The following is a 12,270-nucleotide window of genomic DNA, read 5'->3' on the forward strand; positions in this document are numbered from 1 at the left end:
TACTAAATTTTTAATGCAATCCAATGAAAGAAATAAAATTTTGAAAAATGTTTTAATAACTATAATAATTCAAAAACAAAATCAGGAAAAATATTTTTTCATTAGCTCTTCTGAAGTAAAATTTTCCCAGCTTCCAATCATTCCACCCTGCATTTGTCAGAAGTTCTCTGATTTTTCTGTGTAACCAAGGAACATAAAGAACAGTATTCTCCAAAGTAGAGTACTCATGGTAATTTTAGTAGTAAATGGGTCAAGATTTTTCTTAATTTAATACTTATTTTGATATGTATGAGAAAGGTACTGGGTTTCTTTATCTTATTTTAAAATGTTTTTAAGTAAAACATGAATCAATTTAGAGAAAAAAAAAAAACTTTAGGGACGCCTGGGTGGCTTAGTCAGTTAAGAGTCCAACTCTTGATCTCAGCTCAGTTCTTGATCTTAGGGTCATGAGTTCAAGCCCCATGTTGTGCTCCATGCTGGGGGTGGAGGCTACTTAAAAAAAAAGAAAGAAAGAAAGAAAGAAAGAAAAGAAAAAAAAAACTTAAAAAATTATAAATACAGGTAGAATGAAAATACAGCAAAAATCATATAATGTAGCAAAAAATAGCATACAAATAATGGAGACTTGCAAAACACTGGACTAGAAAAGAATTCAGACATTAAACTTACAAAAAAAATTATAGTTTTCTTTAGAAACTGGTAAGGGAACAAGTAGAAGAACAAGCATATTATACTGATGAGATATTACTTATACAATAGATTTAATATATATAATACTTTTCATGCAGCTATTCAGATATTAAATCTGGAAAAGATATCTTTTAAAAATTAAAATGTTCATGGATCTGTTTAGAATTAAATATAAATGAGTTCAAAGATCTTATTAGCTTTTTCTCCTTTTTGAATATATTCATTGAGCATGCATCATTTTTTTTAAATGAAGTTCATACTGGTTTGTAGCATATTTCTAGAGCCTTCTACATATGTACTTTGGAACAGTATTTCCATAATCCAATCTATGAAAAGAGAGTATACTCACAGAAACTGTTGTACCAATATTTCAGCTCCCCACCTCATTTTCAATTGTTTTCATAATGACTACACCAATAATCACCATAATAACTATTATTAAACTAATACCCTTACCAGGAAACTTTGAGATCTGTCCCAGGCAGTGGGCAGGTTTTATTGTCTTGATTTAGAATGCTAGGGTATACTTCAAGGCCAGCATTTACAGTTATGACTGGTCTGGCCCTGGTTAAAAAAAAGAAAAAAAAAGTTATTTGAAATGTTAGATTGACCTAAGCATTTTATTAGATTTACATTCACTGCATATATAAGTGCAATGTTTACTAAAGCATAGTAAAAAGAATAAAAACAACCTAAACACAGAATGACAAACTATTCCTGTTTGCCAGGGACTGTGCTGATTTTAGCACTGAAAGTCCCATGACCTGGTAAATCCCTCAGTTCCAGGCAAAGCGGGACAACTGGCCAACCTATCTGAACTCAGTCCACCACAGCAGAATGGTTAAACACGTCGTGGGCATCTACCTAATGCAATGCAATACAGGAGAGGACATGAGTAACATAAATCCATCTGTGTGGATGGATATGAGATAATCTTTAAGATACATGCAAGATATCATTTTTATATGAGAGAGAAAAAAACCCCATCATATACAAAGGATGCATACACACACACACACACACAATTTTTTAATGCACAGAATATTTCTGGTAGGGTATACTCATAAACTAGTAACTGACATGAGATAAAGTATGTTTTTTTGTTTATGCCCTTTCTGTACTACTTGAGCTTTTACTACATGCATTATTAATTCTTTGATAACAATTTAAAAAACTGAAATGATAAAATAAATAGTTCTCCAAAGTTCAGATGCACAGATTTAAACACTATAAAACTCTAGTAGGCTCAGGTCAGTGTGCCTATCTCAATCATGATAAATCCTGGAATGGATATGAACGCACAGGTGGCGCCAAGCTGGCCCACATAAATTCCATTACCCAGAACTAATGTTAGTTATCCTGGCACGTATAAACACATCCCATGGAAGTGTAAACACCTTAATCTACTTGCGATGCCAGATGGTAGCCTAAAGCATGGGGAATTGATTAAATATAGAGAATAACTGGGAACATAGATGAAGCTGAGAAATACAGGTATGTGGATTTCTACATATTGCTCTAATAATAAAAATACTGATTTGGGGAGTTATTCCATACTGCCCTTGTGGTCACAGAATGCTGTGGCATAAACATCAAGTTAATTTCTTGCCTCTTTAGAAGAAAATGTAAACTCATATAAATGTTAAAGAGATTTAAAATGCAGAAGAATATTTTTAACACAATTTAAAGAACAAAGTGGGAAAAATCTGAATGCTTTTCTAAATTAAAAAATCTACAGCTTTCTCTACTTTGGGATTTCCTTGTATAAATGCTACTTGCCTGCAGCAAGACTTGAAAGAACAAACAAATTTTATCATTACTTCAAGAAAATTAAACTGAAATTCAAGCACTGGACTTAACTATAAAACTGCCAAATAATTCAGAATATTCCTATATTACAGGAGATGGAAACATGCTCACCTGTATAATACAGCTCTATCTACACCAAAAGCTCCTACAATTAAGTCTTAAAAGAGAGTAGAAAAACATGTAAATAATAATAATAATAATGTTTTTTAATTCACATACCATTCTATAAAACTTTCAGTGCATATAATAAAGATTTAGATATAGTTTCGAAACTATTCTTCATTAAGTGGTTGTAAGATAATATCTAAAAGGTGAAAACATATGAAAACTCTAAATAAGCTATCACTGAATGGCAAACACTCATCATAAAACTAATCTTTCATCTGGGTAGATGAGTATCTTTTTAATGGATACTTCGTAAACATTAGCAATAATAAGGAAGTGCATGTCCACCAAATACATATACCCTCAGAGGAAAAAGTTTTATAGGTGCCTGTGGATTTTACAATTTCATTATAAAATTCATTATAAATTTAAATTTCATTATAAATTTTTTCACTGTTCCAAAAAAACCAAAAAAGCACATTATATATATGTAGAATACTTAGAATAATAGCAGGTAGCATTCAAATTAACAAGAACAGAATGCATTAATTTTTATATGCAAGCTGGTAACAACAGGTTCACGATTACGAAAAAATGAAATAAGAGCTCCCCAAGGTAAGTCTGAGGAAACTCTTTCGAAGCAAAAAATACATGAGAAACCATAAAGATCGGTAGACTGGATTACATAAAAATTAAGAACTTTTTTATGCGCAAAAACCAAATGTGACAAATGAAAAATATATACATGTCAAGGAGTTAGAATCTTCAATTAAATATTTAAGGCACTGCCACAAGTTAAAAAAAAGGAAAGAAAAAAACAACATCCCAACAGAAACAAAGCAAAAAAAGAAAAAAAAGAAATTCACGAAAGTAAATATATATACAAATAAATAAAAATGCTTACCTTCCCTAATAATTAAAAATTATAAAGTAGAACAAAGTAACATTTTCCACCTATCATATAGTTTAAAGTTATTTTAAAAGAAACAACAGATGACCCTCAGTGTAGGCACAAATATGGGGAAATGATCACTCTGGTGAGTGCTTAAAAAAGTTGTGAAACCTTCTTTTGGAGGGAGTGGGATTGTAATTTGACAATATGTTTCAACAGACTTTTTTAAAAAGTGCATATCTTTGACAGCAATTCTAGAATTTTGTCCTAAGGAAATAATCAGAGATATGCCCTGGAATTGCATGCAAGGATATAAATGCCCAAACATAAAGTTAAATAAGATATGATACAGACATTTATAGAATGGGAAACATAAAATTCATCTTCAGAAGAATAATTAATAATACGGGGAAATATTCCTGATTTTAAGTAAATAAAATATGCTATTAACAGTGCCTAAGGCATACTTTTATCTTCTAAAAAACTGTATGAATGCATTGGAAAAAATTATTGAAAGATATGCTTTGCTGTATTTTCTAAACGTTCCATAACAAATTTATTACATAAATAACCAAAAAAATCTCTTGAAATAACACTAACAGGTAAAAATGAACTTCCTGTCCTATTTCTAAAAGTACTTCAACACACTTGTATATTGGGCTCATATGAACTGTTTCAACAATAAAGGTAACCAATTCTTCTGCATTATATTTCATTTAAAGAATGGACCCAAAATGATCCAGATCCATTATAATACTCCAAAGTATGGAAGAGCTAGAAAAAGGCCTCCCTTCCTGTCCTGGTTCAAACCCACAGGCAAACCTCAGGCAAATCACTTTTTTCAGTTTCTTTTCTCATCCATAAAATGGTGTAATAAAGAGATGAGCTGGCTTATATTCCTCACCAGCCTTACTGGGAGAATTAAATGAGATGATGTATTGTTTTTTAAATGACAATGATTAGTCAAGTCCATAAAAATGCTAGACCATTAAAAACAAACAAAAAAAGACCATTTAAAAAGTTAGAATGAACATTCAGCTTTTGTTTCTAGCTTCTACAACATTTTTCTCTGACATTTCATTACAGGCTTTAGGAACAACAAGAGACGAAACAGAGTATGTGTTTTATATTGGAAGCTCCCAGGAAATAGAGCTGTCTTCGCTTCAAACCCCCTTCGGTGATGAGAACAGTGCCTTCAGTATAGCAGGGGTATGAACAATACTTGAAGTATTTAATTGAAATGACTCATAACATAAATCAAGAGAGCAGTAACTAAAACTATTTCTATTAGGACTGAAAAACCTAAGAAACTCTATGTATTTCTAGGAAAGCACCTGGATATCCATTTCTGTCTATATCCGTGGCTCCTTTCATTGAATAGCCAAAGCTTGGTGGCATGCTCCGAGCAGCCCACTTCCCTTCAAGGATTTGAGATGGTACTGCATTCAACCCTGTTAATCTTCCATTGAAAATATAAACAATTCCTTTTTTATCTTCACCCCCATATGGTGCAGCAATTGCAATATCTGTAGGGGAAAAAAAGAGGGGAGAGGGGATTTGGAGACAAGTAAAAAGGAGAAGGGGAAGGAGAAGGAAAGAAGACGGAGAGTGGGAGGGCAAGGATGGAGGGAAGCAAGTCTTAGTACTTATTATTTACAAGGTGAAGATCTTAATACAGATATATTCTGCTTTCCAAACATTCCCCTAACACCACTTTGCTTTTAGGTAAGACCTCCGTTAGTACCTGTTTTGCTAATTGAAAGAAATCCGAAGAGGATTCGCTTTTACAAAGAAAAGCCAAAATAGCATTCAGCGTTTGTTTTGCAATGAACCCGTCTAGAGGCTGCGTGCACCCTGAGCAGCAAGAGTGGCACCCCTAAGCTCTTTCCCGGGGAATTACATCCAGCATCTCAGCATCAAACCACCATAGCACTGAACTGTGTGAGCATCTGTACTTTATCTCAACTTTTTTTTGCATCCATTAGCAAGATGTGTCCTAAGGTATCACAAAAGTCTGAGAGAGGTTACTTTTTGGGTCTGGGAAATTTTTCGAGTCTGGAAAAATTTTCCATATAAATTAATGATAGTTGCTTCTTCACTTTACACCATTTCTGTTTATGAAAATTTTTTTTTAAAGATTTTATTTATTTATTTGAGAGAGAGAGAGCACACATGGGCAAGGCAGAGGGAGGGACAGAGGGAAAGGGAGAAGCAGACTCCCCGCTGAACAGGGAGCCCAATGCAGGGCTCGATCCCAGGACCCTGGGATCATAACCTGAGCTGAAGGCAGACGCCTAACCGAATGAGCCACCCAGGTGCCCCTCTGCTTATAAAAGTTTTCATAGGAAGGCTCTACACTTCAGGATAGTGGCGGCGGGGGGGGGGGGGGGGGGGGGGGGGAGGGGAGATGGACCTGTATTCATACAACCCATTTATCACAATAAATACTGATTCAAAGTTTAGTAGCATATTCTTTATTCAAAAGCAACAACCTAATTTAAGGAGATTCAAGCAAAGCTGTGTGGAAATGACATTAACTTGGAGTCAGATATTCTGGGTCTTACCTTGGATAAATCGCTTAACCTTTCTGGACCTCAGAATACCTCATTCTTAAAATGGAAAGAAGGGGACATGTCAAAAGGTTCATCTAAGGTTCATTCCAGCTCTCAAAATTCTAGTTTTGTTTTTTGAAGTAGAAGTCAGTCTGCCTTGGAAATTTGAAAGTTATGACTTCATTTCAATCTTGCTCAACTTGTATTAAGATAACACAAATAAATAAGAAGTTTGAAATTCTTATTAAAAAAAAATGGTCACTACGACCTTTTCTAACTCTGAAATATATTATAAATATGTCCACTTCCCTGTGTCTGCTGGCACCATCCTAGACAAGCCATTCTCATCCTTTCCCTGGATCCCTAAAGCAACCTACGCGGCTCCCACTTCTGCTCTTGCCCCTAAAACCCACTCTCCTCAAAGCTGCCAAAGGTTAATATCATGTCACCTTCCTTCTGAAAATCCTTCAATTATTTCCCAAAGCATTTAAACACTACCTGATTTGTCTATTCATTCCACCACCACTCCTCACATCCCACCCCCCAGTTCTATCCCTCACTCACCCTTCCTATCAATCCTGGTCTTTTCCTCTGTTCCTTAAACATACCAAGCTAGTCCCCATCTTCGGATTTATACTTGCTGCTCCCTCTGCCTTAACAGCTCTTGCTCCAAGGCTTTTCAAGCTTTGTTCCTTCTGTTTATCCAAATCACAGATGAAATATCATCTTATGAGAGAGGTTTCTCCCTGACAATGAACCCATGCACTCTCCCCTCTCACTTACACTGTCTAGGTACTAGACTAATGTCTAGTATTGACTAGACTAATGTCACATTAACCTGCCTTTTTTTGTTTGTTTTAACCCACAGCCTTTATCACTGTCTGAATCTCCCCATTATGTGTTTACTCTATGGTTCCTCTACAAAACATAACCTTCACAAGAGCAAGGATGTGTCCACCTTGCCTGTGACAGCCCCTAGGTGCCAGCCATTCCAAACTGCCTTAATTATATCTTAACATACACAAACTGCTTTCAGCCTCCTCGATGCTGCATGCCCTGAGACACCAAAGACACTGTGATCGCTCGTCTTTTATGTAAGACCATTATGCCCAGGAATATCTCGAACACTGCCACGGCTGCATTCTAATGTTTACTTTTTTACATAAAAATTGCCCCTGGTGATGCTAAATTCCTTAAGGACATGCATGAGCTCCAATTTATCCTCTCCTTTTTAGCCCTTAGAACAGTGCATGGCCTGCAGTAAGAACCAACTAAGAATTTGTTATTCTTAAAAAAAAAAAAGAAAAGTAGTATTTAAATTATACAAGAGTCCTTCTTTTATCTTTCTTAAGTTTCAAAGGTAAGCATAACTTCTAACTTGACATATGCATTAAGAATGTATTTATCAGGGGCACCTGGGTGGTTCAGTCATTAAGCGTCTGCCTTCAGCTCAGGTCATGATCCCAGGGTCCTGGAATCGAGCCCCACATTGGGCTCTCTGCTTGGCGGGAGGCCTGCTTCTCCCTCTCCCACTCCCCGTGCTTGTGTTCCCTCTCTCGCTGTGTCTCTCTCTGTCAAATAAATAAAATCTTTAAGAAAAAAAAAATGTATTTATCAAAATATAATTTCCCAACAGAAGACAACTCCAGTGTTGAGAAATCATTTAATAAAAATTATCTTTAACTTTTCTAAACTTCTCATTATTTTATTTATTCTAATCATCTTCTCTCTTGGCTGACATCTGTTCAGTCTGGAAAGTCCTACTTCTTCACTCAACTGATTCCTTCCTTTGATCATTTCAGTTTTTATTTTCTGTGTTTTTTCCCTCTTTCTGGAGGGGTATTGACAAAAACTGCACATTATTGTAGAACATAACGTTACTGTTTTGTTTTCAGTATCCCTCTTGATGATACCTAGGGTTTCCTAGTGGGTGTCGGTAGAAAGGGAGGAATATAAGATGAATGGCATAACAAAGGGCTAATGTCATCAGGTTTGAACAAAGAAAAGATCCAGGTTATAACTAACAGTTCATTTTATATATATAAACTATATGTGTGTGTGTGTGTGTGTGTGTGTGTGTGTGTCTAATCTGTAAGTATATATAAATAGTTACATAAACACAGCTCAGATCATTCACAATCTATTATTCTGGGTAGTAAGATTCCAGGAGAAACTTGGGGAGAACAAAATCCTCCTCTATGGTATCCATCTCTAGAAGTAAAATCTGTTTGTAAAATCTTTGTAAAACTTCAGTATTTTTTATCTGTTGTTTTAATTGTTGTAGTCACAGATCACACATTTGATAAAAATACAGAAAGCAGAATGAGATGTTGGCCAGATCATGATATTGAGGAAATTTTCTTTACAGTGGCTGGAATACCCTTAAGACAAAGTGACAGCAAACATGCCCAGGATCTCCCAGAAAACCCAGAGACAAAGGTCCTGCTATAGCAAGGAACTCATTACATTTATTCAAGATAGAACCTTAAATTTGGCCCTATGTTTTCTAGGTAGTTTTGTTATCAATAAGTAATAGCTTAATCTGTTCTATGCTATTCTTTTCAACTTCTATTTTAAACTTTACACCAGAGTTCCATTTGGTTTATGCTCTCTTGGTCATAAAAATCTTTAGGAAGCAAAAAAATTTTAGGAAGCAAGACGTCTCTGTGAGTAGTTCTCACTAACACTGAAAACATCTAAGGGTTAATCTCAGAAATGACACTTCCAGTGCATGACATAAAACTACCCGAGAGGCAGGAGTGGAGTGGTCTTGAAGCCTAAAAAATGTTTTACTTTTCCACTACTATTTGGAAGATATGAGTCAACTGTATTTTTGAAGTTTTCTCTTTAATTTATAACTTTCTTTAAATTTTAAGGGGCATATTCCTATATATTACCGATTATTCAAAAAACCAACAGTTCAACTCTATTCTGTGATCTCTAGAGAGTTTTGTAATAGTATTTCTTTTTTAAAAAGCCTTGATAATTTGTAATCTAGCTTTTATTCTAAAATAAAAGCCAACTTTGATTTTTAAAGATACTTACAGATATTCATTAAATTATTAAATGGGACTATAATAAAACAATGAACTTATATTTTTTACTTGCCCCCACGAGGGGAGTTATAACCTCCTTCAGAATTTCTTAGACAGCCACAACAAAGTTATGGCTTTAAAAATATGAATGGCAAATCGTACTTTTGAGGGATGCAATTATAGTCAACATGGCCTTGACAACGTACCTGGGTGCGTTTTTACATTTGTATCCATACAGGACAGTAGAGGGCGCTGCTGCTAAGCAGGACAGAGACAGAAAATCACTCACCTTACACTGGGCTCCCTGGGAAGGCAGATTTCCTCTCAGAAATTAACTGTTGCAAAATTCTAATTTGAGGCTATATGAATAATAACTCGAGAATCCATTTTTTTAATTTTCTCTGCTTTTTAACAAAAAAGAGCAACTGTCGTTTAACCTGGTGTGTCACTGTCAATCACATGCTTCTTTCCAGGAAGATTTGCTAGTATGAACTTCAATAGATGAGGGTAGACACAAAATTAGGAACACACCATTGCTGAACATTGATCTTACCGTTGAAGCCATCCTGGTCCAGATCTCCCAAAGGTGCTATGGCACTGCCGAACCTCGCAAAGACCTCAAACCCATTCAGCTTGGTCGTCTGGAAGTCTCCTGAGGCTCTTTGCAGAGACACAGATACCTGCCCCACTTCTTGGAGTTTGCCGTCAGAACCACGATCCATGAAAAGAGGTGCTCCAATAAACACATCTGCGTAACTAAAAGAACAGAATCTTTGTCACCAAAGCAAGATCAAATTCCATCTATTAATAGTAATTTTTTTCTTATTTAAAACTCAGTCTCCCTCTTTCCATATCTCTCATAACCAAACTGAAGCATAAAATCATTTCAAATTCAAACCTTCTTCCATGAGTAATTCATAAGAAACCATGAGTAATTCATAAAAATTATTTTATTCCTTCACATCATAAAAGCTACTGAAAGAAATTATGAACAACATAGAGGTTTTCTCGTATTCGTGATAAGATTGCTTCAAATTGGTTCCTTAAAAAGAAAGATTAGCAGGAAGAGGACAAAGAAACAAAAGAAAAAAATGTTTAGTTTTAGTAAAGCATTCATAAACATGAGAGGAAAACTGTTCCTGGAAACATCTTTTTAAACTTACTCATCCCCATTAATGTCAGTGGCAGCGACAGAAAATCCAAAATATGCAGCCATCTGGATAACAAAAAGAAAATGAAATGTTTACACTTCATCCAACTAGTTTGGACAGTTAATATTTGTGGTATATTTATCAAACAGAAAGGGTTATTTTTTTTTCTCTGCACATAGTGCTTCAATCTTAATTTCTTTTCTTTTGTTTATTCTACCAACACTATCAGGTAATGAGGCTTTTTTATGTTCCTAGATTTATGGGCAAAACATATCCCATGTATATCATTTCAGTGTCTTCAACACATCCCACTTAAGTCCACGCATAACCAGTGCTCCTGCCCAGGCCTAAACTACTATCTCCCTTTCTCTCTACTACCCATCATTGCCAGACATAGACACACTACCAGAAAGACATACAGTCATAGACAGAAGTTTTAAATGAGCCCAAGAAGTTATCAGTGGGAGTTTATGCAGTAAACATAATAGATAATAATTATTAATAGATCATAAATGGCTCTTCCTATGTGAAAACACTGCTACTCTCAAGAAATCACTCTTTAGAAAGACACTGGAATGACTATGTTCTTGTCTCACGTCCCAACTGATTACTTGCCAGGGGCTTTGCTTTTGAATTATACACAGTACAAATGTTTTTGGATTTATTACAGGATTATGTGTAGAGAGAAGGAATGTCCTTTCCCCCACTACAGGAGACTACTGGCCATCACGGACAGAGTAGCCTGGCTGGAAATAAATGTGAAAAGAAAAGTTCTAAAGATAACCCAACACGCAAAGCAAAACTAAAAGAGATGACAGTTTAAAGATGAACTAAGGTGAGGAATGAGTCAACAAACCAAAAAAAGGAAAGTTAGCAAAGCTTCCAAAATTTGATTAGTGGAGCTATTAAGAGGGAATGATACGGGAGATTCCTACATTATCTATTTTGGGTTGATTCAGTTAACTACGACAATGATAGGGGCAGTCTGCATTCAATTACAAGATCAGAGCATGTGTATGAAGTGCATTGTATTTGCACTGCAATTTAACAGAATACTATGGTCAGGTCCTAGTCTTGCAGGATGCTCTACTTAAAACTGTAAAGAAAGCAGGGCATTTACTGCGACAAATTTTATCCTGGGCACCAGGACTGGAAGGTTTTCATTTGATTGTTACTACAACCCCATATGGAAGTTACCAGTATCCCTATTTTTACAAATGATCCACCGGATTTACAATGGCATATACCTTTGTCGGATGCAGTAAGACTGAGAATTTAGAGCCTAGCTCTGTCTTAAAGCAAAGCCCGTATTCCTCCCCCCCACCACAAAACAGCTGAGGAGTAATAAAGAAAGCATCGTGGACTGTGTACAACATGATCCAGAGACACACATGGGCATCCAACAGGAGAAGCTGCTGGAGGTCAAGAAGTCACAGCCACACAAAGGGATACCCACCCCTACCACAACGGGCCCGTCAGCTGCAGGCCATTCTGTGCTGTGTACCACCCCTGACAACCACACATGGGAAGAGGTTTCTGGGGACCATGAGTCTACTTCCTTATCCTATCGATCCTCTTGCAAAGCCCAATAATCTCTACTGAACAGGAAGTGGGCTTCAATCCCACCCAGATCTGCAAACTGGGAGACATTTATTTTTCCTGTACCTGCTAATTTTCCCTTTGTCATTTCTAACCTGTCATTTAATTCTCTGAGATATATGATACAAAATGCTATAAAATGCCTGTACCGGCAGAGAATGTCTAGTACCTAAAACTACTGCTTTTTCAAAAATATATGTATTTTTTATTTAAATTCAATTAACTAATTAATTAGTTTCAGAGGTAGAGGTCAGTGTTTCATCAGTCTTATAATTAAAAGTACTACTTTTTAACTGAAATGTTTTATTTCATGTACTACATATGAAGTTTACTTATAATATCTATAATTTACACATCTGTGCCATGCTTTGTTTTGCATCTAATAAAATTAAAAGGCATAGATCATTTCTTAAAGGAGAATTTAATGTTATCAGCAA

The 12,270-nt window shown here is 35.6% G+C and overlaps 1 protein-coding gene across 2 annotated transcripts in view; it reads right to left on the bottom strand.

Moving 5' to 3' along the window:
* ITGAV (integrin subunit alpha V) overlaps nucleotides 1–12,270 on the bottom strand; it is a 94,482-nt gene that overhangs the window by 26,386 nt on the left and 55,826 nt on the right. For both annotated transcript variants that reach the window (XM_032406568.1, XM_032406559.1), the window contains exons 11-15: nucleotides 10,247–10,299; nucleotides 9,637–9,839; nucleotides 4,831–5,022; nucleotides 2,611–2,656; nucleotides 1,147–1,254 (exon numbers count right to left, since the gene is read on the bottom strand). In XM_032406568.1, coding sequence (XP_032262459.1) covers nucleotides 1,147–1,254; nucleotides 2,611–2,656; nucleotides 4,831–5,022; nucleotides 9,637–9,839; nucleotides 10,247–10,299 — 602 coding nt within the window. The remainder of the gene's footprint in view (nucleotides 1–1,146; nucleotides 1,255–2,610; nucleotides 2,657–4,830; nucleotides 5,023–9,636; nucleotides 9,840–10,246; nucleotides 10,300–12,270) is intronic.

Source organism: Phoca vitulina, unplaced genomic scaffold (assembly GCF_004348235.1).
Source record: "Phoca vitulina isolate PV1807 unplaced genomic scaffold, GSC_HSeal_1.0 scaffold1, whole genome shotgun sequence".
Classification (NCBI taxonomy): Eukaryota; Metazoa; Chordata; class Mammalia; order Carnivora; family Phocidae; genus Phoca; species Phoca vitulina.